Source organism: Drosophila nasuta, chromosome 3 (assembly GCF_023558535.2).
Source record: "Drosophila nasuta strain 15112-1781.00 chromosome 3, ASM2355853v1, whole genome shotgun sequence".
Taxonomy (NCBI): Eukaryota; Metazoa; Arthropoda; class Insecta; order Diptera; family Drosophilidae; genus Drosophila; species Drosophila nasuta.
In genome coordinates this window covers 14,623,579-14,649,596 of record NC_083457.1, presented here as the reverse complement: position 1 = coordinate 14,649,596, position 26,018 = coordinate 14,623,579, and the positions used below count along the sequence as shown (strand labels likewise).

Here is a 26,018-nt window from a genome sequence, read left to right as displayed (position 1 = left end):
CGCACTCGCACTTGTATTCCCAATGAGCTGACAGCTGGCATTTGTATGTCTGTCTGCGGCAGCTCGACACACACGCAAGCAAAAAGAGCAAAAAAGGTCCTGTCCTCTTCACTTGCTACGCCCATTGGTCACATACATACATACATCGTAGAGCTACTCGTACACGTCGGGAGAATGTTTACTAATTTGGCATCAAAATCGCTGGTTATGGCTAATTGAAACTGGGCCATTTTGTGCGCTCACAAGATTGTCAACTTAAATTGCGCTGTCAGCTGCACAAAGGCAAAGCAAAAGCAACCGTCGATGACTTGCCAAAAGGTTTGGAAAACTTTGGCTTTGGCTTTGCTTTTGTCCGTCAGGGCAACATGACGATGGCAAGGACTACGCAACTCTCTCGCAGCATCCAGCTTCCAGCTCGCCAGCTCATTTGGTATTTTAATTAAAGTTGCCACAATTTGTTGCACAAATACGAATATGAATATGACAATCAGAGCATGCATAAATGCAAACCAAATAAACCAGCAGCCAGCAGCTAGCAGCATGCCTGTAAACGGCCATGTAAATCAGTATTTACGAGGGTTACCCAAAACTGTACACAAACTACAAATTATTTACCATTGGCGCCCAACGTGCGACCGTCTGTTCGGGAGCTTGAATTTAATTTTAATAAAGATATTTCGCATAGCAGTTAAGTTAAATCGTATAAAAGATTTAAATAGGTGTTTAAGCGAAGCATTAGCACTCTTTGAAATCTTTAAATTGGCGTCCAACGTATGTAATTCCATTAAGCACTTATCTACTCAATAAAAGAAGGTTAAAATGTCTTTAACTTGTAGTAATATTATCACTAATATTTAATCATTATAATTTTTCTTCATTTTCTTTTAGCATTGAGCGAAATTATCCTATTTGGCGCCCAACGTAAGGTAATGAAAGTTGGCGCAACAATTTTGAGGGTAGTTTACAATTAAAACTTCTGCAAACGAACTCCCTATCTGGCAATCTGCTTTAATATGTTGTAAAATTATGAAAAATGCTTCATGAATATTTAATGAAATGTAATTTTTGCGCCACCCTCGCGGGCGTTATTTAAGCTTCACCTCGGAAACATTTTACAGGCCATGACAGCCGCTGAAGTTAAATGCATTTAAATGGATTGATTGACTTGATTGTTTAATTGCCACTGGCCGCAAATAACTAACCAAAGGGAGAAGTTACACACAGATTCAACCGACTCGAGAGCGTGTTTTTCCGGATACACGTGGATGGGTGAGCATTGATTGAAAATCGATAAGCGTGCGCGTGTGCTGCTCAAATGTAATTGAAAGGCTCAAGTAATGGCCAAGTAACAGCTATTAATTGGCATTGAAAGTCACTGTCCATCTGTCAGTGAAATAAAAGAGCAGACACAGCCAAATGGAAACTTTCATGTCACTTTCTGCTTAAAGATCTAATTGTATTTAGTCGAGAATGAGAGCGCTCGAAAGTTGACCAGGGAACGGAAAGCAGAACAAAACAAACAACAATAATGGCAATGGTCAAACTCAAATGCCAATGCAATCGCAATCAAAAGGCCATTGAGCAATGCCGCGAAATTGAATTAGATTTGCATAGGAAAACAGGCAAAACGACGAAGCCACCAACAGCAACCACGATGTCGACGACGGCGACGACGACGACGCTGTTAATAAATATTAAAATTTGAATTATACTTGGCAACCCAATGAGAATTTTATGCGCGCTGATAAAAAAAAAAGGCCACCCAAGGCATTTCATTTTGTGGTCGAACTGAAACTGGAGCTAAAGATGGCAGACAGAGGCGGGTTGAGGGGAAAACTGGAGAAGTGGGAGACATCTTTAGGTGTGGTCGGGCATTTTGGCAACGTTTCAAATGCCGGCCTGTGATTTCAAGAGTGCGCACAAAGCCAAGGGCTAAAAAAACACAAAAATACATCCACATATATATACTTGTGCATATATATATTTATGTGAAAAGAGGAGAATGTAATGAAAATGCAAAAAGTGACGACGAATTGAAAGTTTTCAACGTCTTTATCTTCCTTTTTTTCTTGCTCAGTCGCTGGCACAATTACCAAAGCCATTTTCGTTGATTTGTAACACATTGCAGATGATCATCACGCTTATGATGATGATGACGATGAGGGGGCGATGATGATGGCGTACAACTTGGCTGTCGTGAAAGTAGAAACTTGAGTGGCCCAAGATGTGGCGCAATTGTCACACAAACACTTTGCATGCACAATCAGAGCAGCGCCATAAGCAGCAGCATACAGCAGGATGAATGAATGAATGAAGAAAAGAAAGCAACGAACGAACGAAGAACGAACCCCTCACGATTGAGTGCCCCATAATATTTGCTGCTACCGCACAATGCTGCTTTGCTGCTCAAGTTGAGTAGCGCACTAGTAATAAAAGTATATGGAAACTTGCTCGCTTGACACTGGCAAGTTTTTTGGCCAATTTGTTGCCAAAGAAATGTTTCGAGTGAAACAACAGCTGCTGCATTTTGTGTTTGCTGTTTAATTACGTTTAAAGGAAACAATTGTTGAAAAATTGCACATTCACTATTTGCACAATTGGCCATCGGCGAATTGTAAATGTCGATGAAGCGAAACGAATGTGGCATAAATTAACAAATATTATTCATTGCATGCTTGCCTACCTCACAAAATGGGGTATATATAGCAATTGAAAAGAGTGCCCATAAATTTAAAACTTTGTTTACTCTTCTTATAAAAGAAAGAGAAATTTGAATGAATTACTTATTAAAAAACGAACATATACGTAAAACAAGCTGAACTCTTATTTGGTAGGTATCTCATAGTCAGAGTGCCAGCTGATGGCTTTTTTCGATAACATTGTATGGCAATAAGCCCCCAGAGAGATTCATTTAAAATGCACAATGGCTGGCCGCCAATAAATTTCACATGCCGTGACGTTGTCTGTGCATTGCATATGGTTAATTACAATGTTGCCAAAATCAGTTTTCATATTTTTTTCCTGTGTTTTGTTCAATTGAAAACAGAACGAAAATGACTAACAGAGCAACCGAAAGCTGCTTGTGTGTCTGGCAACACAAAAAGAGCTGCAATAAAACGTATAGATCTGTATTTATGTGGCCAGTTTTCAATAAACGAGAATTGCAAACTATTTGTACACATTTAATCTGTGCTTTGTTCTGACAAGAAAAGTGCCGAATATATTGAAACTGGGAGAGTCACCGAATTTTTAATGCACTGTGCAGACTTTAGAATGATTAGAGAGCAAAATACGTATACGTAATATTTGAAGTTTATTGCAAATATTTTCTTTAAAACCCGATTGAATTATCAAGCAAATTTATAGAATACTTTTTAATGCTGAATATATGAAAATGGAAGAGAAAAATGATTAAATTGATACAATTTAATAAACCAGGTATCAGATAAATAGTGTTAAAATTGTGTTTACACACACTCCTACAAATTGCATACAAATAGCAAACTTTTCAGAGCAGCAATATACACAATAAATTCTAGAGAAATTCACAAAATTAATATAATTTAATAAACAAGCTTTCGTTTAAAGTACACTAAAATGGTACTCATATTAATTGTATAGCATAATTTTTAGAGCATTCAACAATATAATGGAAATTATGAATTATTGAATACGTATACGTAATACTGCAATCTTTGAAATTCACTTTAAAAATTGTGTTTAAAATCGGAATTGTCAAGCATACAACAATATTCCAGGGTAACCTGATTAAATTTATATAACTTATTTAGTGAACTAACGCTTCAAGTCCTTTAAAATACTGTCGACGACTTATGAAAATTTCTTAGCATACTTTTCAGAGAATTCAACTCCATAATATTACGTATACGTAATATTGCAATGAACTGCGAAAAATTGTGTATACTTAATATTTGAAATTCACTGGAAATAATTGTGTTTAAAAGATGATTTAATTATTAAGAAATACTTTTTAGCGACGAATACACAAAGATTTTTGAGAAACCCGATTAAGTTGATATAAATTGGTAAGCAGCTAACACTGAAAATATTTTAAATTTCTTAGCATACTTTTCAGAGAATTCAATGGAAATTCTGTGATACGTATACGTAATATTGCAATGTACTACGAAAAATTATGTATACTTAATATTCGAAGTTAGGAAGATTCTTGAGAAATCCTATTCAATTGCTATAATTTAGTAAGCAAGCTAAAGCTAAAAATAATGTTAACAACTTATGAAAAATTCATAGCAATTATTAAGAGCAGACAATAAAATTATAGAAATTTATTGCAAGCCTGTGTATACTTAATACTCGAAATTTCTTAATAGAATTGAGAATTTAATTAAATTATCAAGCAAATCCTTTAATTTAGTTTTCCTACATTTTACTGTAGTCAGCTGCTACTCTGATTAGAAACTTTTACTACAGGCTAAGGCTGAAAATGGTTTATAAAAATTGCATAGCATATTTTTGAGAAATTCTCAGCTCTTATGCGTAATATTGCATTGAGTTGCAATATTCGTTGGACAACTATGCGAATTATATGTAAGAGTAAAATGGGAAACGAATCCTGGCCATTGTCAGTGGCTTTATGTTCGCGACTTGCGCGTGGCCTCCACTCCGCATTCGCCTTGGCACAATACACGTAATTATGTGCATGTGGCCAATATGGCTTCGCTCAGTTGTCGATTCTCAACAGACTGTTCAGCAATTGTTTTGCGTTCTGTGAATGCGCCTTGCGTCTGTCTTGTGCTCTTAGCCACGCTCAAGGTCGCCAGCCAGAGATATTGCACACATTTAATTGTGTCACAATCAATAAGCAACTCGTTGTTGTTGTGGGATACGAGAGTGGGTGTTTGACACTCTTACTTACCTGCAAGTCGGTGCCAGTTGTGCCGGGCTGTGCCAGATCACAAGCTGATATCCAAGGATTAAGGCGTGTTATGGCGGTCGCAGTGCCGAGTATGGATTTCTTGAGGTCCACAGCAGGCTTTGATGCTGTTGTTGTTGTTGCTGGGTTTGGTGTTGTTGGTGTTGCAACATCGGCCGCCAAAGTGCCACCGTCCCTTTGGGCAATTGCAATCAGATGCGACGCATAAGCGTCGTTGCCCCTGCTCCGTTCCTCACCTGTCTCACGTTTGTTGTTGTTGCTGATGCTAATGCTTTCCTCCTCGGCGTGTTGCTCGTTGTGTTCCGCATGCAGCACGCTTTCATCGACTAATCGACTTTCGTCCTGTTGCTGCGACTCGGGCTCCGGCTCCGGCTCCGGCTCAGGCTCCGATTCCGGCTGCTCCAACTTTTGATCCGACTGTGGTTGCTGTTGCGGTTGTGTCAGGGAGAGATTGTAATCCTCCTCCTCGGCAGCAGCGGTTTCGGCGTCTTCGCTCAACTTGATCAAACGATCAAAGGACTCCTCCGACAGCAGATCGTCCTCAGCGACCAGCGCAAAGATGTCCTCGTCCGCAACCACGTCCGCGTCTGCCTCGGTATCAGTGTCTTCCTCTAAAGCACGCGACGAGGCGTACTGCACGGGCAGACCGCTGTTATCCTCCTCACGTTCACGCTCACGCTCCCGCTCCTGTTCCTGCTCCGTTTCAGGCTCAACGTCGTCGTTCTCGCTGATGAGCGTCGCCTCGCTGGACTCTGGCACAACCGCCGCCGACTCTGTGCCGCCTCCGCTGATGCTGCCGCTTCCGCCGCCACCCGTGCCCCGTCCGTCGATGTCTTGACCGCCCGCTTGCCGTGTGGCCTCGTCGACACTGCGGGCACGTCGCGTCGATGAGGCAAGCAACGATTCGTCGTCGTCGTCGTCGTTGGGTGCGTGCAGCGTTGGTCGGCGGTAGAAATCAAAATTGAGCGGCGGTCGATCGTCAGCGTGGTGGGCGTAACTGTGGATGGGCGTGTGCGTGTGTGGGCTGTGACTGTGGCTGTGTGTGTGGTGGCTGTTAGAATGGTCGGCGGTGTCGCTGCTGCTGGGACGGCCGCCGTCACCAGGGCTACCGTCGCGGAATGTTGGCAGCAGAAATGTGAAGCCGCCACCAGCGTTGAAGTTGAACGACTCGCTGCTGCCGCTGGCCGAGTCGTAGGTGGACGGTAACGTTGCTGCTGTCGCTGATAATGTTGCTGTCGTCGTTGTTATTGCTGGTGGTATTGTTGTTGCTCTGGTTCCTGTTTCTGTGGTTGAATCTGTGGATGTTCCTCCAGTTGTTGTTAGTAGTAACGAGCTGCTGCTGCTGCCGCTGCTGCTGCTGCTGGTGCTGGCACGCCGAGCCCCCGAAATAAACGCAAGCGCCATCACGACCAGCCCGGGTCCTGGCCGCATATTGACCTCGGGTTCGGCGGTGCTAGCATGGTGCAGGCCCGCTTGAGACGCGCTTGCGACTCCAATTCAATGCGAGTAATGATGGGCTCATGGCCCCATCATCATCATTAATATGTGGGTTTCGTTTCGATCTGTTGCTGCTGCTGCTGCTGCTGCACCCGCTGCTGTGCCCGCTGCTGCTGCTGCTGCGTCTCCTCCGCTGCCTTAAAGGCGGCTCCAAGCGTATCCTGGCAACTGCTTGGCTCGTCTCTTAACACTCCGGCTAGCGGCATGAATCCCCACGGTTCTGCAGTTACACTTGGAGCACAGGCACACACGCTATCAGCCAACAGATGGCACTCAATGCTCGATTTTACTTTCAATTTCAATTAACATGCACTGCAGTTTCTAGTCGTGGCTCGCACAGCTGATCGGCTCATTCTCTCTACACATGGCAGGCTCGGCAGCAAGCAGTTCAAAATGAAGTATAACGTAAGGGGAGGAGGGGAAGAAAACACACAACGCAACGTAACGTATCGAACGTAAGTGAATGCAACGCAACGTAACGTAACGCAACGAAACGAAAGTCCCGATTAATTGTAAGCTTGCGAACGATAAACGATTTTTATATGCCACTGATATCGATAACACAAAACATTTTGTAACACTTGCATTTGCAGGAATTTCTTCTTCTCTTTTTTAATTATTAAGAATATTTTATGTTATTATTGCTGTTGTTGTTGTTGGGGCCGAAGTTGCTGCTGCGTTTTTTTTTTTGGTGCTTGGTTACTATTTAATTTGCTGTTGATGATGTTATTATTATTCCTGCTGCTGCTTTTGTTGTATTAGTAGTTGATGTTGTTACTGCAGTTGTTGTTGTTGTTGTTGTTATTGCGACACTGCTGCACATTAACCTTGAAATTGAAATTCGTGTGTGTCGTGTGTGTTTTTTGCTTATTTTGTTGTTGTTGTTGCTGTTGCATACTTTTTGGACATTATTGCCTCACACGAAGGTCACATAGCAGCAATTTTGCTGGACTGCAAAACATTATCAATTACCATATATTACATTTACTATTATCATTTATTGTTTAATGAGTTTTTGTTTTTTTCGTTCATTATTTTTATTGGAAAACAAAAGACTTTTAAGGTTGCCGCAGAGCTCGTTGCGTTTTCGAAACAAAATTTTCGGTTTCGTTTTCGCTTCTTTCGCTCCTCCCCAACCCACCCCACCCCACCTCAAATCGACAAAACACCTCGCCCTGTATCGCACACGCTACTCAGCTCTCGCTCTCGCTGTCGCACTAGCAATCTCGCTCTCGCTCTCTGTTGGCATCTTTCTTGAAAACGCCAACGCAACGCAACGGACAACGGTAGCAGAGCTCGTTGTTATGCGCCCACGCTCCAAGCTAAGCTGCGCGCTCTCTTTTGTGTGTGACATCGTCAGCAAAACGGCAGCAGCATCGCTCTTTTTGCATTTAGAAATAGCATTACATGCGTTGAACGCTTTGAACGCAATCCAAAGCAATTGCAAGCACTTATAAAATGCAGTTTTATGACAGAGATTTATGAAACAAACAAAAAAGAAACTTGCATTTTGCATTGTCTGTGCACATGCAGAATGACAACAACAGCAATGGTGTGCAAGTGACACAGCAGCCAGCTTTAAGCGAGCCAATAAGCGAGTGTGACAGAACGAGAGAGAAAGCCTCTAGTGTGGGAGCAGCTCGACGACGAGCACATGACGAACACGAAGTAAAACGAAGCAGCCGCAGCAGCCACCGCACAAAGAAGAACGCCGAAAAAACGTCGCTAGCACACGCAGACACACTCTCGTACAGAGATACGAATTGTGAGACAGCAGCAGCACACACACACACACACATACAACGCAAAGAAATTTATATAATTCGCAGCAGCAGCCAGCGACCGACGCTGCCTATGATGCCTGGTGCTTCTGCTGCTGCTGCTGCCTTGCTGCTTTTGTTGTTGTTGTCGTTGTTGTTATTGCTGCAAACACAAAACAGCGGACGAGCCGTTCGTGGGTGGTGGTAAAGCAGTTGGTATAAGTGTATGCGCGTATGCCTGTATAAGTGGAAGTGTGTATGTGTGTGAGTAGTTACTTAGGGCAGCCAGGCAAGCACTCGGCGTGCCTTTTGTAGCAGCATGAAGTAGTCACCGTCTTCTTTGTCACTGTACGTGTGTTAGTGTTGGTGGTAAGTACGCATGTATGTAAGCATGGAAGTATGTATGTACATATATGTATTGTAGATATTATGCCAGCGCCAAAGACGACAGCGACTGCGGCGCCTGCATGTGGATTTGACTTGTGTATTGGTATTTGTGTTAGCTGCTGCTACTGCTGCTGTTTCTGCTACCGCTGATTGTCCAACAACAAATGCAAAATGTTCTTTTTGTTTCGAGCACGAAGAATCGTTTCAGATTTTTAATGTATGTGTACTTTTCATTTTCATATTTTTTTTGTAGATTTTCTTTCTTGTTGCTGCGTGCGTGTCACAAAAGAAGCTGCGCTTTTTAAAAATAATAATCATAAGTCGAGTGGATGAGAATGGAATGTTTTATTTCCATGGGCACTCTGGCCACACTGTGCGTGTGTATTTGTTAACTTTCACTTTTGTTTTATTTGCTGCTGCGTTGACACTGCGCACACACACACATACACTGTAGCACTCACACGGACACACACATAGACCCGCCATCGTACATGTATGTATAGGTATTTTCTCTTTTTTTTGTGGTGCGTTTGTGTGTGTGTGTGTGTACTACTTCGGGTTTGCTGTTTCTCTGTACGGCGGCTGCTTATATAAGCCCGGAACATGGCACAAGAAACTATTCGCAACGAACTTTGCGCTGTATATGTTTATTTCTAATTTTCTTTTCTCTCTTCTGTTTTTTGTTTGCCTGCAATTTCGTTTTGCGTTTGTTTATGCAACGTGGTCACACTTTCGTGACCAGTATCAAGCATTTTTCACATATTATATAACACTTTTGCAATTAACGTTTGGAGGGCTTAATGTGGTGGCAGTCGATACATCACTGTTATTCGATTCGCATGTACACATATTAGTTACAGATCTATCGATCGCGATTAATCGAAGACACGTTTGCAAAGCGCTTTCGCGTTACGTATAAAACTAACTAACTAAACGTGTGTACATAATTACAATGTATGCGAGTGTGTGTGTGCGTATGCGTTTGTCTGTCTGTCTCTCTATGTGTGTGTGGGTATTTCTTCCAAGAGCGCAGCATCAACTGCCGTAACGGTCGCGTGGGCGGAGGCTGAGGCTAAGGGAGAAGAGGTGCTGTGCTGGTTGCTTGGCAGTTGGTTGAGTTTATGGGGAAGGGGCGGTGAAGGCGCGATGTAGACAGTGGCCATTGAGAGTTATGCTTAGCAGCTTTTGATTAGTTGAACACCAACAAAAAATGGTAAAACGACAAAAATCGCTAAAATGACACCGCGTTCTTTTTGCTCAGCCACTCAGTATTTATCAACGATAACGATAAATTATCAATTGGCATTTGCTTGGGTTTTTCCTGCTCGATTGGCAACATTTCACTTTTTTTCTTTTTCGTTTGGTTTCTTTTTTTTGTAGGCGCTTGCGTTGTGTTGTTACTTGTATTACATTTTGTGCTAAGGCATTTTTAGTTATCGATTTGCATTGATTGGTTTTTTGATGGATGTTATTCTATGTATTTATAAAATTATTAATTTTTGCTTTTTTTGTTTCTTATAGATATTTTTTTTTTGGTTCTTTTGCTGCTTGACTCTTTTTTTGGACAAACAGTTGCGCGACGACGCAGGATATACCGTTACAATCCTGCTTCTTGCTGATGGCCCCAAACGGCACTGACTGTGCCACAAATTGCAGATGGCGCTTAACTGGAATATGCCAATGGCCCGAGCTGCCCATGGGGCAACACGAACACAACGGCCGCCTCGCGCTCAGGCGCTGACACGCACACGAAAAGAGAGCGAGAGCGAGAGAGCAGCGAACGAACGGAACGGAGAGTGTGCGAGAGAGAGTGTGCTTAATATGGCGCTCTTCAGCTCAGGCGCTCTCGCTTTGTGTGACAGTTCGAATGGAAGGATTTCCAGTGCTGTTAACTTAACAGCTTCGAAACGCGATTGCTTCTATGCGTGTATGTATGTTTGTGTGTGTGTGTGCGTCGCTGTTGAGATGAAGCAAGAAAAATTACTTGCTGCAGGGCACTTAATCACTAATGACAGCAACGTCAGCAGCGACTGCGACTGCGGCAGCAGCAGCGACGGCGACGGCAAAACGCGACTGCGGTGCCTGAACCTCAACTCACTCAAAGTGCGTTGGCGTTGGTGTTGGCGTTGGCTTGGTGGGTCTCCACTTGACTCGAGTCGAATTGACTCGACACTAGACTCGGATTACGTCCTTTTGCTTGAACTGAAACTTGGGCTTTTGCCTTTGCCTTTGCTCCTGCTTTATTCAGTCCCAGTTCTATTCTCTTCTGTTCTGTTCTGTCATTCTCCGTGCTTGTATGTGTCTGTGTGTAAGTTGCATGCTCGGCGCGTTTCGTTACGGCGTTTTGTTTCACTTGGCCTAAATGTCTAATACCCTATAATGTCGTTTAATCCCACTCAACGTGCTTTAGTTTCGCTTTGCAGCTTACAAAGGCATGTAAGGCGAATCCGTTGCAGTTGACAGTTCCAAATGAACTCATTCGATATGGAGAGAATAACACAACTGTCGCTCTCTCTCTCTCTCTCTCGCTCCCCACTATCTCTGTCCTTCGCTTTTTTTTGTACGAGCTTTAATTTCAATTGAAAATACTGTAGCATAACTTTGAGCGCAAGCTGTCAAACTTGCTAATCACAAACTAAACAGCATTCAAACAGAACTGAAACTGAAACTGAGAATGAGAATGAAACTCGGCCACAAAACTCACTCGACAGTTGATATCAGAGAACTTGCCACACAACAATCCAAGGACACACGACCTTCAGCAGCAGCAGCAACAGCAACAGCAGCAGTACTCGTAAAATAGACAGACAGTTGATGTTGATGCCGTGTTGATGCTGCCCTGAATAATTAACCTTTCTTAATTAGCTTAAGTAACTGTGCCACAAATCACATGCAAGTGGCAAGTGGCAGGCCCATTGCTTGCCACATTGCTATGATCGTAGACACCTCTCCCTATCTCCCTCTCTCTCTCTCTTTCTATCTCTCTTTTTCGTATCTCTAATGTGCTCGCCAATGTTAATCATCGAAATTAATCAATTTTGTCGAGTTTGTGCTTGGGGATTTTGTGATATTTGAAGTGACAATAAAAGTGGGTTTTGATTTCAATAAGTTTCTGGCTATGGACAGCACTGATTAGAATCCTCAACGTGGGGGATTTACAGTGATTTCCATGGTGGATTTTCACTTGGCCCATGGCCACACCCGACACCCTCGATGCTGATAAGGATAAGGAACAGTAAAAGTAAAAGTGAACGAGCGACAAAAGAAAACCAGTAAAAGAGCTGCACTTGAGTGTGCTCGACTGTGACATACCGAATGCTTAATATTGAGAATAAACCAAATTATTAACAGCTTGCATTTAATATAAATGATTTTACTTGCTCTTTATAAATAAATTATAAACACAATTCTACCAAGAAACAAAAATTATTCTGTTGAAGAGATTTGTGAAACTCAATTATTATTTTTAAGCTAAAATAATGGTTCATGATAAGGAACAATTAAACACAAGAAATAATAAAAACTGATTTTTGTTCCACATTATTATTTTTAAATGAAAGTAAAAGTTTATCAGTAAATTTTATAAATACATTTTGAGAAACCGCATCATTTAGTATTATTCTAAATTTTAAAATTTAACAAATTCTTAGCTGTACAAAATCCTAAATAAGTATTGTAGATGTTTGTGCATATATTTATTATGTTAAATTTATCAGGCTATATTAATAAAGTATTTATCAAATTTGGTTATTGTCTAAATGACAGATTGTAAATAAAACAAAAATTAAAAAAAAATATATTTATAAAGTACTAATATAACATATATTTTCTATATATATTGTGATATTAATAACAACTTTAGGTCTAATAGTCTCTGAGATAATGGAGTTCTTTCATCAAATCAAAATCAGAAATTCCTCCTCTTTACACTCTGTCATAATACCCAATTGTTGTAAGGATAGCGGGTATAGAAAAACTTAAAAACAGCGCGACACACACACACACACGCACACAAAAAAAGGGACGCAACGAAGAAGAATCCCACATAATTTGGCTTGGAAACCATTTTGCTTCAATTTATGCGCATTCCAATCAATAACTGTGACACATGCAACCAACCAACCAACAACCAACGAACCAGGCAAGGACATCAGCAGCAGCAGAAGCAGCAGCGGCAGCCACCAAGGAGAGTGAAAGTGCTAAGATATGCCCCAAGGCAGAGGCGCCCAAAGAGCCAAAGAGGAAGAGCAAGTGGCAGAGGAGCTTGGCCAGCTTCGTAGGAGACACAAACACAAATACAGACAAACACACACACACAGAGAGACAAGTACATGCTAACACACGCACAAGCGTACTCTGAGGGGGGTGTAGGGAACGGGGAGCAGAGAGAGAGGAATGGATATGAATGTGTCAAACTTATGCGGGCATAGAGCTGAATGTGTGTGCGTGCAGAAATTGATAAGAAACAAAATAACCCTGAAAGAAGAAATTTCTGAGAGCGACTCTGAGTTTGTCTCTGCACGTGTGCGTGTGTCTGTATATATATGTGTTGTGTGTGTGCGTGAGAGAAAATGGAAAACAAAACCAAAAGATGCCTGCACAAATAACAATACAACTGCTAACAACTACAACAACATCAATTCAATTCTGAGAAAATTCTATTACCAGTTCAACTATATGTACATCTCTTTTTTTTTTTTTTGTAAAGAAAATTTGCTTATGCTGATCAAAGAGTTTTGGCTTTTGCTGCACAGATTAATTGCTATCGATAACAAAGCCAGCAGCTAGTATAAAATGCTGATCCTGATGGTATTTTTAAGGTACTCAAAGCTGGTAAAGGTAATTTTATTTTTTATCAACATAACAAACATGGAATTGAAAACTCAACAGTTAACAGCAACAACAAATAATTTGCAGCTGCAGACAGCATCGTAATATCATCATAACATTTGACGGCAGTTGACAAGTCTGGCAGCGCTATCGGTTATCGCAATCGTAATCGAAATCAGCGTCTACCTTAGCGCACAGCGCACACACATACATAGACGACCACTGTACAGACATTGAGATAACCGTTACAAGGACGCGCCGCTGTCGCTGGCATCGCTGCTGCTGCTGTAACGAAACTGGGCAACGAAAGGAAGCGGCAAGGATTTTGCGCAGTTTAGCTGACAGTGTAAGTACATAAGTGGCGGACGGGCAGGCGAACGGGCGAAACAGCGACTTCTGCTCTTTTTGCACGCACAGCAACAACAGAAGCAACGACAAATAAGCAAAAGCAAAAAAAAGAAAATCAGGCAGCAGCAGGCAAAGCCAACGCAAGTTTTGTGAATGAAATTTCGCGCACAAACAATGCTAAGGTGGCACACACACCCATACACCCACACACATACACCATACACATACGCACTGGGTAAAGAGACAGATGCTCACTCACTCTCACTCACACACTCGCTCGCTCACGTTCTCTGACAAAGTCACGCGGCAGGCGTATGCAGCAAATAGGCAAAGGGAAGACGTGAAGGGGGAGAAGGGGAGCTCAGGAAACTGGAGGAGCCCCAAAAAGCAAAAGCAAACAATGCCGCGCTCTGTGTGTTTGGGTTCAAAGCTTCAACAAAAAATACAAAAATACAACAAAAACAAAAGCAAAAAAGAAACGAACGAAACGAAACGTAAGCAAAGCAAAGCGGAACGCTTGGAATGGGTTGGACTCTTCTTAATGGGGGAGGGGCGGGCGAAAGAGAGTTAGCAATAGGGTGATCCCAAAAGGGAATCGACATCTGCCGCCGGGCAGGCAAGCAGGCAGACTGTCGCTCTCGCGGGTGTGGTGACTTCCCTTTGCCTTTGCCTCTGCTTTCGTTGTGGGCGGGAAGTTTGAAGCTCTTGGAATGCTGCTGGAAGGCACAAGGCAACAACTAAACTAATGCTCAGCGTTTATCGATGATGACGGTACACGCAGCGTTTTGCGGCGTTTGACCCACAAATACTTCTATTGCTGTCGCTGCCGCCGCTGCTGCTGCTGCTGCTGCTTCGTCAATATAATTATGTTAACCTCTGGCCTCTGTCTGGCGAGCGCACATTGATAATCATGTTGATGGGCTGATGCTGCCGATAAGAAAGCTCAAAGCAGAATGCAATAGAAGTGAATGGAAGGGTTTATTGCTGGAATATGATCCTCAAGATAGCTAATCATAAACAAGTTTGTAAAATAGCATTTTTGAATTTAGTGAATTTATGTGCATATGTTATTCCCTAATTTTACATTTATATTTTTGTTTTTTGAAATAAAGTCTAAGTTTTATTTCCTAATTTTACATTTATATTTTTGTTTTTTCCCAATTTTTACATTGAATTTTTTAAATGAAATCCAAGTATGTGAACTGACATTAGTTGGTTGATATTGCTATTGTAATAATACCATTGTTTTTTTTTTGCACTTAGTTTTATTGTTTTCGAATATGAGCAACTTTTTCTCAAAGGATCATTTTCATGTAGATTTATATATATAAGTGAACAAATATTTACAAATGCTTACTCCATTAAAAATGCAATAAAATCAATTAAAATATATAATCATTATAGAATAAAAAGATTTTATTTAAAATTGTTGCTTTTAAATTTTGAATAGAGTTTTATAATACAATTTGTTAGGCAATTAGTTCCACGAAAAAAAATAATACCAAATGGTGGAGAAATTCTACAAGAAATTTAATGGCTTTTCAATCTAGCTTGAAGATTAATATAAAAATGTATATGTCAAATACATATTTAAAATAAATAAATTGGTTTGTCAAAATTGTCAGAAAATTGCAATTCGGTGTAAAAAATAAGTACACAATGGTGGAACAATTTCTCAAGAAATTCATACGTATTTACAAATAACATTAGATTAGATTAGATTAGAACGTGCCCTGAAGAAGAAGAAGAGATGAATTTTGTGATACGTACTATGTACATATATCTAACGTATGCTATCTATGTGTATGTGTGTGAGCGTGGTTGTTTGTGTGCGTTCACTTATTTATGTACATAGTTCACCTAAAAGTATGCAGTGGCTTTTATGCTCGTCGTAGCGCATTCGCTGGCCACACACACACACACACCGACACATGGAACATACTCCCACAATTTCACATGTAGAACACACACACGTGTAAAGCTGCACGTAAAATGTAAATTCATGTGTGTGTGTGTGTGTGTTGGGTGATAAAGCCATAGATATAGCTTGGCCTGCATGAGTGTGGATAATGGCGCGCCGAAAAGTCGAAACGCACACAACCAACACACACGCATACTCACTCACACCCACACCATACGCACTCACACATGTGCGCACATAATAAGGTGCGATTTGTCTCGCGCATAAAACGAAATTTCCTGCAAATACACACAGTATCACAGACACACTCGCACACACACACACACATGGGAATGTACAACAGCTCTACTTGGTAGCTGAATGGCTGGCCAACAATGGTCGCTTCTGCTGGCTGCGAGGTGGGTAGCAAGGTGTGGGGGTTAGATACGGTGGGGAAGGGAGGGGAGGGGGCAGTTTCGATTGCTTTGTTGCTTGTAGATGACAGCGTGCCGATGTCTCTCTGTACCACAGCAAGTGAGTGTGAGTGTGTGTGTGAGGGGATGAGTGGGTGGGGAATAGTGCGAGTGAGAGGTGCGGAGGTGTGGGGACATCTTCTTTGTAGGTTAAGGCTCGTGTCAAAGCAAGGCAAACTGTGCGACAAAAGGCGTAAGGCGTAAGGCGCTAGGCGTGGCAAACTCGTTTGCCATAATTATTGCTTTTGTTGGGCGCTCACTCGGTCGGTGGCTCGCCTGCAGCCGATACCCGACCCGCATTATTATTTTAACCGGAAACGTGTGTGTTGCCCCAGCCCAGTTCACACTACAAGCTATATGGCTGTGACACTCTGCGAGTGTGTGTCAGTGTGTGTTAGTGTGTGTGTGGTTGCCTGTGTTACGTGTATAAAATTTGTGAACTGGATGAACTTTTTTGTGCACGCTTTTGGCGGAAGCTTTCACTGTATGTCTCTGTGTGCGTGGTTACGTGTGTGTGTGCCGGCGACAACATTTAGCAAATTTTTTATGACAATGTCGCTTGGCATCTATCTATCGTGCTCTCTTTCTCTCTCTCTCGCTCGCCTGCTCTCTTGCGCTCTTGTTCTGTGTCGCCCCAAAAGCCAGCTGCTCTGCTCGGGAGTAACCTCAGCTGCTGACAGCGCCCACTTTTATGACAAATATTATGTTAAAGACCGAATATGCGCTACGCCATAAAAGTCAATCATTTTTCATTTCGCTTTGCGCGGCGTCGTCGTCGTTGTCGTTCTCGTTGTTGTCATTTCCTTCTACTTCTTCTTCTTTTTGTTGCCGCGCTGTCACTCTCACAGCCATTCACACAAAAAAGCAAGCTCCTCTCCTCTGCCCCCCACTCAGCCATCATTTTAATGCTGCTGCTCGCCTTTGGCTTCGCTGCCTCGCTCTACTTCTCTGTTCTGCTCTCCTCACCACTCTCATCTCATCACGTCTCTTTCTTTCTTGTGTCCGCTGGGGACATTTAATTTTTGGCGGTCATTCGTTGTGATTTTCCTTGATATGCGATATAGTATTTTATGTACAGTTCGTCTATATGTACAGTATGTCAAGAAACTCTTTACACACTGAAAAAAACACATATTTTTTGACTTTGCATGCAAAAATAACGCCTTTAGTTATTATTTTTCAATATTTTTTTAATGCAGATCTATTATTTAGCAAATTTCAAATTAGTATGTACAAAAATAAAAACAATACAACGAAAGGGAAAATTTTAAATCAACAAAATATGAGTTTACACATTTTTGACACTGTCAAGAAAGTGTTTACACACTTTAGTTTTCGATTCTCTTTTGTTCTATTTTTCGTAAAAACTGTACTTTATTGTTATCTATGCTTATGCACTATTCGCTATTTTTGCATTCCTTTTCATTAAATTGCGAAATCTTGCTACGCACTTGTCAAAAAGCCGATTTTTAAATTATTTGACATGCCTGGAGCTGGTTTGACTTTTGACGTTACCCAATCGACTTATTATAGTCACCAAATTGGAAAATCTGTAGCTTAGCTAGTGGAGCTTATTGGGGTATCGCAAAAAATAATTTATAATGCTCCAAATCGAGCCGAAAATTAAGACAAACTGCAAGCAAAGTGTGGAAATGGTCGAAAAATAAATATTGACGAGCGGGCAGACCGCCTTATTATGGGCATGGTTCGTAAAAACCCCAAATGTTGATCAGAACCCACGCCAAGGAGTTGGAAGAAGGGTGTGACACGGTCAATTCACATGAAACCGTCCGGCAACTAATTCTGCGGAGCAAATACTCTTCAACCGTTGCAACCGTTGCGCGTAAGAAGCCGCTGCTTTCGAAAGTAAATGTTGAAAACGCTTAAATTTTGGCTTTTAATATGAGAATTACGCCGGACAACTATTGGGATGACGTCGTATTCTATGTCCAAACCAAAAAAAATGCTATTCTACAATGATGGACCAACTAGAGTATGGCACAAGCCGTTAACAGCCTTACATCAGCGCAACATCATTCTGACAGTAAAATTGGGAAAATAGTGTTTGCTCCACAGAATTAGTTGCCGGACGGTTTCATGTGAATTGACCGTGTCACACCCTTCTTCCAACTCCTTGGCGTGGGTTCTGATCAACATTTGGGGTTTTTTACGAACCATGCCCATAATAAGGCGGTCTGCCCGCTCGTCAATATTTATTTTTCGACCATTTCCACACTTTGCTTGCAGTTTGTCTTAATTTTCGGCTCGATTTGGAGCATTATAAATTATTTTTTGCGATACCCCAATAAGCTCCACTAGCTAAGCTACAGATTTTCCAATTTGGTGACTATAATAAGTCGATTGGGTAACGTCAAAAGTCAAACCAGCTCCAGGCATGTCAAATAATTTAAAAATCAGCTTTTTGACAAGTGCGTAGCAAGATTTCGCAATTTAATGAAAAGGAATGCAAAAATAGCGAATAGTGCATAAGCATAGATAACAATAAAGTACAGTTTTTACGAAAAATAGAACAAAAGAGAATCGAAAACTAAAGTGTGTAAACACTTTCTTGACAGTGTCAAAAATGTGTAAACTCATATTTTGTTGATTTAAAATTTTCCCTTTCGTTGTATTGTTTTTATTTTTGTACATACTAATTTGAAATTTGCTAAATAATAGATCTGCATTAAAAAAATATTGAAAAATAATAACTAAAGGCGTTATTTTTGCATGCAAAGTCCAAAAATATGTGTTTTTTTTCAGTGTGTAAAGAGTTTCTTGACATACTGTATGTATAAGTATATGTGGTGTGGGTGTGAGTGTGTTTTTGTTTGTGTGCGTGTGTATTCATCGTTCTTCTTTACTGGCTTGGCTTGGCTAACCGTTCGTTTGTTGTTGATATTTGGCGCGGCTTGCTTCAATTTATGTTCTGTTTGCCTTTATTGTCGAGTTTTACTTGTTCTTGTTTTCCATTCTCTTTTTTCTCTCGATTCTTCTTTTTTTTACATTTTTAAAGGACCTTTTTTTGGGTGCGGAGCATTTACTGGATCACATTTTGTTGTTGTATTGATAAGTTCATTTAATGGGCACGGCCTGACATGCCCGCTTCCTGTACCCAAATACACCCATACATACATACAGTGCGTATATGTATGTGTGTGTGTATGACATACATACGTGTGTATGTGTTTGGCATTTGTTTGAGTGCGTTGCGCCTAATGAGTTTAATGCTTTGTTATCAGCGCTGTAATCTGCTTATGTAATATGCGGCCAAAACTTCAACATAATTGAATCACAAATTATGTCATTTTGTGTGTTATTCTTTTTATACACATACACACACACACACACTTACGCACATACAGAAGGCTCAACTTTAAACGCATTAATTGCCAGATTGCTGGCAAAGTAAGTGACTGGCAATTAAAAATTGCGCTGATAGCGGACTTTACGACACCCGCTTTGTGATTAAACGCATTAACGTTTAGCAAATGACTTTGTGATATATACAACCGGGACGGCAACATCCTACCAGTGATCTAGTCTGTTATTTGCAATTATTTGCATTTGTTTACATTTCGCTAGATAGTTGATTTACGATTAAGCATGTTTGCATATGGGTCAGAGCGAGACAACAGCATATTGCGAAAGATCAAAGCGGCCATTTACAATATTGACTTTGTTTACATTTGGTCACAGTGCTGCCAGATAGTTTAACTTTCGATTAAGCTTATAAACATGTCTGCCAGAGTGAGACAACATCATATTGTGAGAGATCGAAACAGCCATTTGCAATTATTGGGTTTGTTTGTAATTGGCTGCAGTTGATTTACGATTAAGCTTATTAACTTGTCTGCCAGAGTGAAACGGCAACATATACAAATGGGTCGAAGTGGCCATTTGTAATAGCTTTGTTTATTTCATTGCGTTCACTGCTGTCACATAGTTGAAATATAAACTAGAATTGTGAACCCCCAATTTCATTGTCTGCAGCAATCGTTTAACATAGCAACTGTCATAAAGCAATTATTATCAATAATGCCACACCTGAGATGGGGCTATATTTGTTTTTAGAGCAATTTTCAATACTGTAAGTACACATGCCCCGGGGGATAGGCCACCAACAATTCGCTCATTCTCTCGCTCTATATCTCCGTCTCTCTCTCGCTCTCTGTTGCTCCCTAGGATTCCTGTCAATGACGGAAGGCCACTTTCATTTTGTAGGAAAAGCAAATGAAACTTAACGGAAAAGAAAATTACATCATGCTCGTTTCAATGGGTCGACATAATATTATTTTCCTTGGTTTTTTCTTCTTCGTTCATTTTTTTTCTCTCTTTTTGCAACCCTGTCCCCCACCATAGCACCCAATGTATGGAGCCATATCCACGTGCACAACCATTCCTTGCTGTTGCTATGTGTGCGTGTTCGAGTGTGTGTGTGTCTGTGTGCTTCATCATCATCTTCCGGAGTGCGTCTCGAGGCTCCCGCTTTCTGTCGATTTTTTATTTATTTATTTTATGCCTACGCACATACGCGCCAAGCAGTTTGACAGGTGTCGCCGACTGAGTGGCTGACTAGCTGACTGCAGGGCATAGCTGGCTGAACAGAGGGCTGGAGAAGGGGGAGAGCGGAGCTTCGCGGGCGTGGCTGCCTCAAGAGGGGAGGTGAACGGAGGTAAGAAGAGAAGGAGAGTCGATGAAAAATGTGTCCCTATTATTCTTTGTATTGTTTTATGCGGCATTTATACGCTTATTTTTGTTGTCTTTTAATAGACGTGGCAAAGTGCGCCAAAAACAAAAGGCGACATCATTCGCTGGGGCTACTTTACGTACCACACCCAGCCACCTCACCGCCCTCCGCTTGTGGGGGCGCCTGTGTCTGTGTCTGCTGGCGTTTTATCATCATCCAATCAGTAGATAAATAACACATAAAATGAGGTGCTTAATCGGGTTTGAAGTGATGAAAGTGAAACTGTGCCGAATTTTGCTTGTGGTCGTCTCGTCTCGTCTCGTCTCTCAGTTTCTGTCTATCTGTGCGTGTCTGTGTGTGTGTGTCTGTGACAACGCCACAAGCGATGCGTTGCCTTTGTCTTTGTCTTTGGCGTAACAACTTTATATTTGGATATCTATTACATACACACACCTATACGGACACACGCACTACAGTAAATGTGCGTGCCGCATAGCGTTTTTCTTGGCAATACACCTAAGAGGCTGTCACTTGCGCGTGACAACATAATTCAAGATTAAATGCTACGCGTAGACAAGTAATTTGTCAACATTTATAAGCATTATCGGCAAATTACAGCCATTGACGTAAAAGCACACCAAGGAGCCTCAAATTTTGAATTTCCCGCACAATTCGTTGTGTGACTTATCGATAACTTAACGCACGCTACATTAAAGTAGTTGGCAACGCATGCACACATCGACTGCGTGGCGATTGTTATCGATTTGCAAGCAACAACGACAATCGAATAAATGTAATATCTTTTAAAACTGTATTAATACATTTATAGAATTTTTGTTATTGTTATTGCCATTATAAAGAAATAAAACTTGGGCTAAGATTAATATACTAAACAGTTTTCAGGTGCCACGACTGAACGATACTATCGGTTGACGATGTTTGCGTCGTTTAGTGTGTGGCCTACAAATGCAGACAGCTGTATGTTTTTTTTGTATTGCGAGTGAACGAAAATCGAACAAAACAGTATTATTCGGTCCGTGAAACATATTAACCATACAATATTAATTAGCAGTAAATTATTAAAAGAAAAGAGCATTGCGTAAGCTGCAATTTCCGAACAACTGCAATTGCAAAGTTATAACATAAAGGTACACAACCATATTTAACTAATGCAGCAGCCGCCCCCGAAGCTCAGCTTAACGATGTGGAAGGCGATAAAAGCCGCATAAATTAAATAGAAAACAACAAAGCAGCAAGCAATGCAAGGCAAATTGCAAGTGGGATTTTTTTTAAATATATATAGACTTCCTGCGAATCGTTTAATGTGTGCAATAAAGACTTGTTGATTGTGGTAAAAAATAATATAAAAAAATTAAAAACAAAGTGACTGACGCTGAAACATCGCATATTGATTTTGTTGCGTATTTGTATTGCATTTGTCGCCTTGCAATTGAAAATGGTATTTGTTTATTAAACAAAGCTGAATTTCCCTAATGATTATACGCATTAACTGGAGTTTTATCAGCTTATCAGCTACGTATTAGTTTTCAGTCTGACGCCGTGCGAACTGTTTTATTATCGGTCATTTATTGCTTGTGATTATTAATAAATAAACAAACAGAAAACGAGAGAGAAGTCGTTAAATTATTAAGTGCTGCGCATTGACGCTGAAGAGGCTCAAAGACGCTAATTGAGAAGATTGGCTGATAATCAAATTGGCTACGCGATTTGTGACTCAATCTCAATCAGAAGTACCTAAATTAAATCATCAAGTTGTTTACACTATAACGGCACTTAAAAAGAGAGTAATGAGAGTGTGCTCGACCGTCAGATACGCGTTAACAAATATCAAAAGTGATTAAGGCACATTATAAATAAGTTAATTAATTATTTGCAATCTTATGACCTGAATCTTATTAACACCTGGTCAAAAAGCCAGAATCGTGATAATATTTTTATATATAACTAGAAAATTAAACAGATCAATCATGAATTAAAAGATCCTTTATATGTCTTACAATTCTAATCACTTGCAACTTGCTTTTTATCTATTTGTGATTGCCGAAAGAGGCGTGGTTAACTACTAAATACAATTATAGTTATATGCAACACTACAAATTATTGTACCCAACTCTTGTAACTCTAGCTTTAAAAATATCTGAGAACGAAAGCGTCAAATGAACGGACAGACAGACAGACGGACATAGAAACTAGAATCTAGATACTGCCTCCTAGTGCGATATAAATACATGCCACCAAAAATCAATAAATGCAATGCCAATGGCTTTGTTTGCTTGACACGCGTTTGTTTCCATGCAACTGCAAAACATTTAACATATAGTATACTATATACATTCATATATTACAGCAATGTTTACCAACGGAGCCGTGGAAAACATCAGCTTTAATTCGCCATCGCCAACATGTAATTGAAAAACAGTCGGAAAAGTGTGTGAGTTGTGTTTTTCCAGCTCTAGATAAAACGCCAAACATGACACAGAAAAGTTGGCGGCATAAGCGCAAATAATTGTTCAACGCACTCGCAACTAAAGCGATAAAGCTAACAACAACAGTAACTTAACACACACCATAAAAGAGTATAAATAAATCGCATTGTAAGGTAACAATTAATATGCTGGGACGCACACAGAAGCTGCTGCTCGGCCTCACAATCCTCCTGCTCGTCAACATCCTTTGGGTGTCGTCCAGTGAATTAAGCAAGGTAAATTCAATTCTTAACTCAAATGTCATTGAATTCAACAAACTTTTAACAGTTTCTCTACGAGGATGACAAGTATGACAAGCCCTTCTTTTGCACATACTTCAAAACGTCGATGTTCAGTATTTATTTGCTCATCATTGGCATCATTGCGCCCTGGAAAGAGTCCTGTGAACGTCAGAATGGCAACTATGTGGTTTGTATATAGCTATTATCAGCAATTCATTCAGTGATCTAACTACTCCTTTGCTGTTGCAGATGATGGATCAGAATGGAGACGACGAGAACTACTATTCGAATCAAGCCGCCTTGGTAAACATTCCATATTTCATTGCAACGGAGCTAAGTTCTTAACTGTCTCATTATTTGCAGGGCGATCCCACCTTTGTGCCCATACGTGTGGCACATCCCATCAATGGCGTCATCTCGGGCACCGAAAGCGATGACTCCAGTGTGCGCACCGTGCGCTTCTGCAAAATGGCCGAGGTGCGCGAGATGTCGGCGCATGAGGCCACAGACGCCTTGATGGCACGTCTCTCTTATGCCGCCAGCATGCGCATTCGACGCCAGAAGTCGCATCACAAGACAGCCAAGACAGCGTTGCTCTTCAGTCTGCTGTGGGTCGCAGCCAATTGCTTTGCGCAATTGGCGCTGGACATGGACGAGCAGCCGATGATAACGCTTGTCAGGTGGGCTTAAGATCGCAACAGTTCGTAACAGTTGACAACAAATCTAATTATATTTTATCGTACAGATCAACCTCTGCCACGCTGTTTGTCGTTTTGCTGGCCGCCGTATTTCCCTCGGCAACGGGCGATAAATTGACCATCACAAAGGTCATAGCGGTGGCTATGAATATTGGCGGTATTGTGGCAACCAGTATCAACGATTTGCACGACTCCAAAACAACGCGAGGCATTCTATTGGCGCTATTCAGCGCCTTCTTCTACGCCTCGTACTTGGTGTTTGTTAAGCGAAAAAGCGACACCGAGGAGAAGGTGGACATCCCGCTGTTCTTTGGTTTGTGACATTTATTTATCCATTCATTGTATTCCTTTCTAAATTGTTGATTGCTTTCAGGCTTTGTTGGTCTTTGGAATCTGCTGCTGCTGTGGCCCATTTTCTTTATACTGCATTTCACCAAGATCGAAACATTCGAGCTGCCCAGCCAGGGACAGTTTGCCTTGCTCTTTCTCAATGGCTTCTTTTGCACCATGCTAGCGGTAGCTCTGTGGCTGTGGGGCTGCTTTCTCACTTCGTCTCTGATTGGCACACTGGCCATGTCATTGCAGATACCGCTAGCGATTGCCTTTGATATACTGTTGAGGGGCAAAGCATTTACATCGTTGCACTGGATGGGTTCGTTGGGCCTATTTTTGTCGCTACTACTCGTTGTGCTGCTGATGCGCAACGATGATTCAGATCCGCTAATGAAACTGTTTAAAGTTGTATATAGAAAAGTCTGCGGTTGCCATAAAGCGAGTATTGTGCGGTGAGTGAAATTCGTATTCTCTATTTTTGCTTTACTATTTGTGCGTTCTATTTTTGTGTAGAGTCACCGATGATGAACAACAGGAATCTCTGATTAATAGCAGTGATTAAAAGTCTGACAACGACAACAATGTGGCAGAAAGAACGCTTTTGAAAAACGCGCTTCTAAAATTCAAATTGCTCACTGCAATGCAAATCCAAAACTTGGCTGTTCACGACTTCGTTTCGAATCGTTCTTTAATCTATAGCGACAAAAGATATATATAGTACATATATGTGTGTATGTAGTTGTAGATGATATTCCGCACAACTTTCATATATTTACCATATATGCATATATATTGTATATGTTAGAAGTTGATCTTGATTTGCACTTTTACGTACTACTAAGATAATAATATATTTATTGCCTACCTATTGTATTTTTCTGTAAATAGCTTTAGTCCTAGTATGTATCTCTATGTGATAGGTCTTACATTTTGCTGAAGCTCATTTCAAAATTATTATTTCTCTTATACCTATGATAATTGTGCTAATTTTATGTTTATACTGTGCATAGCCTAATCTTTAATATAGTACTCGACTCTATAATGTACACAAACCATCGAGATGTTTAAGATGTCACCGTCTGATATTCCCTTCACATTTACAATAGCGCGGGTAACAAACATAGAATAAAATATACATTTTAAACTTAGATGTTTATAATGCAACCTGAAAACCTAATCGTATTCAAATGCACATAATTATATGTTAAATATAACACAATAAAAATAAATATTAAGTTGTAATTGTTTCGTGATTTTTAAGTTCCATATATATACATTTATTATGGCCTCAAAAAAAACGAAAATTAATTTGTTTTCAAAATTAGCTAGTTGTCTTAATATTGACTGTTTTTAAACAGCTAACTCAAGTTGGAAATAAATGTTAATCCACAATAAGATTATCCCATGCGTAATTAATAAAAAAAAACAATTATATTGGTATATAGTAACTTATGTGTTT

The 26,018-nt window shown here is 40.7% G+C and overlaps 2 protein-coding genes across 2 annotated transcripts in view; one reads left to right on the top strand and one right to left on the bottom strand.

The window, feature by feature from the left end:
• Positions 1 to 10,199, bottom strand: part of LOC132791100 (uncharacterized) — a 53,367-nt gene extending 43,168 nt beyond the window's left edge. Inside the window, 2 exon segments of the mRNA XM_060799903.1 lie at positions 4,898 to 7,363; positions 9,970 to 10,199. Coding sequence (XP_060655886.1) covers positions 4,898 to 6,346 — 1,449 coding nt within the window. The 5' untranslated portion in view covers positions 6,347 to 7,363; positions 9,970 to 10,199.
• An 11,592-nt stretch (positions 10,200 to 21,791) lies between these two features.
• LOC132793491 (solute carrier family 35 member F5) lies at positions 21,792 to 25,971 on the top strand. The gene is made up of 8 exons (XM_060803440.1): positions 21,792 to 21,948; positions 23,169 to 23,522; positions 23,575 to 23,715; positions 23,778 to 23,831; positions 23,892 to 24,208; positions 24,274 to 24,539; positions 24,600 to 25,011; positions 25,073 to 25,971. Exons 2-8 carry the CDS (start codon positions 23,433 to 23,435, stop codon positions 25,119 to 25,121), a joined length of 1,329 nt encoding a protein of 442 aa, XP_060659423.1. The 5' UTR covers positions 21,792 to 21,948; positions 23,169 to 23,432; the 3' UTR covers positions 25,122 to 25,971.
• Positions 25,972 to 26,018: the final 47 nt, after the last annotated feature.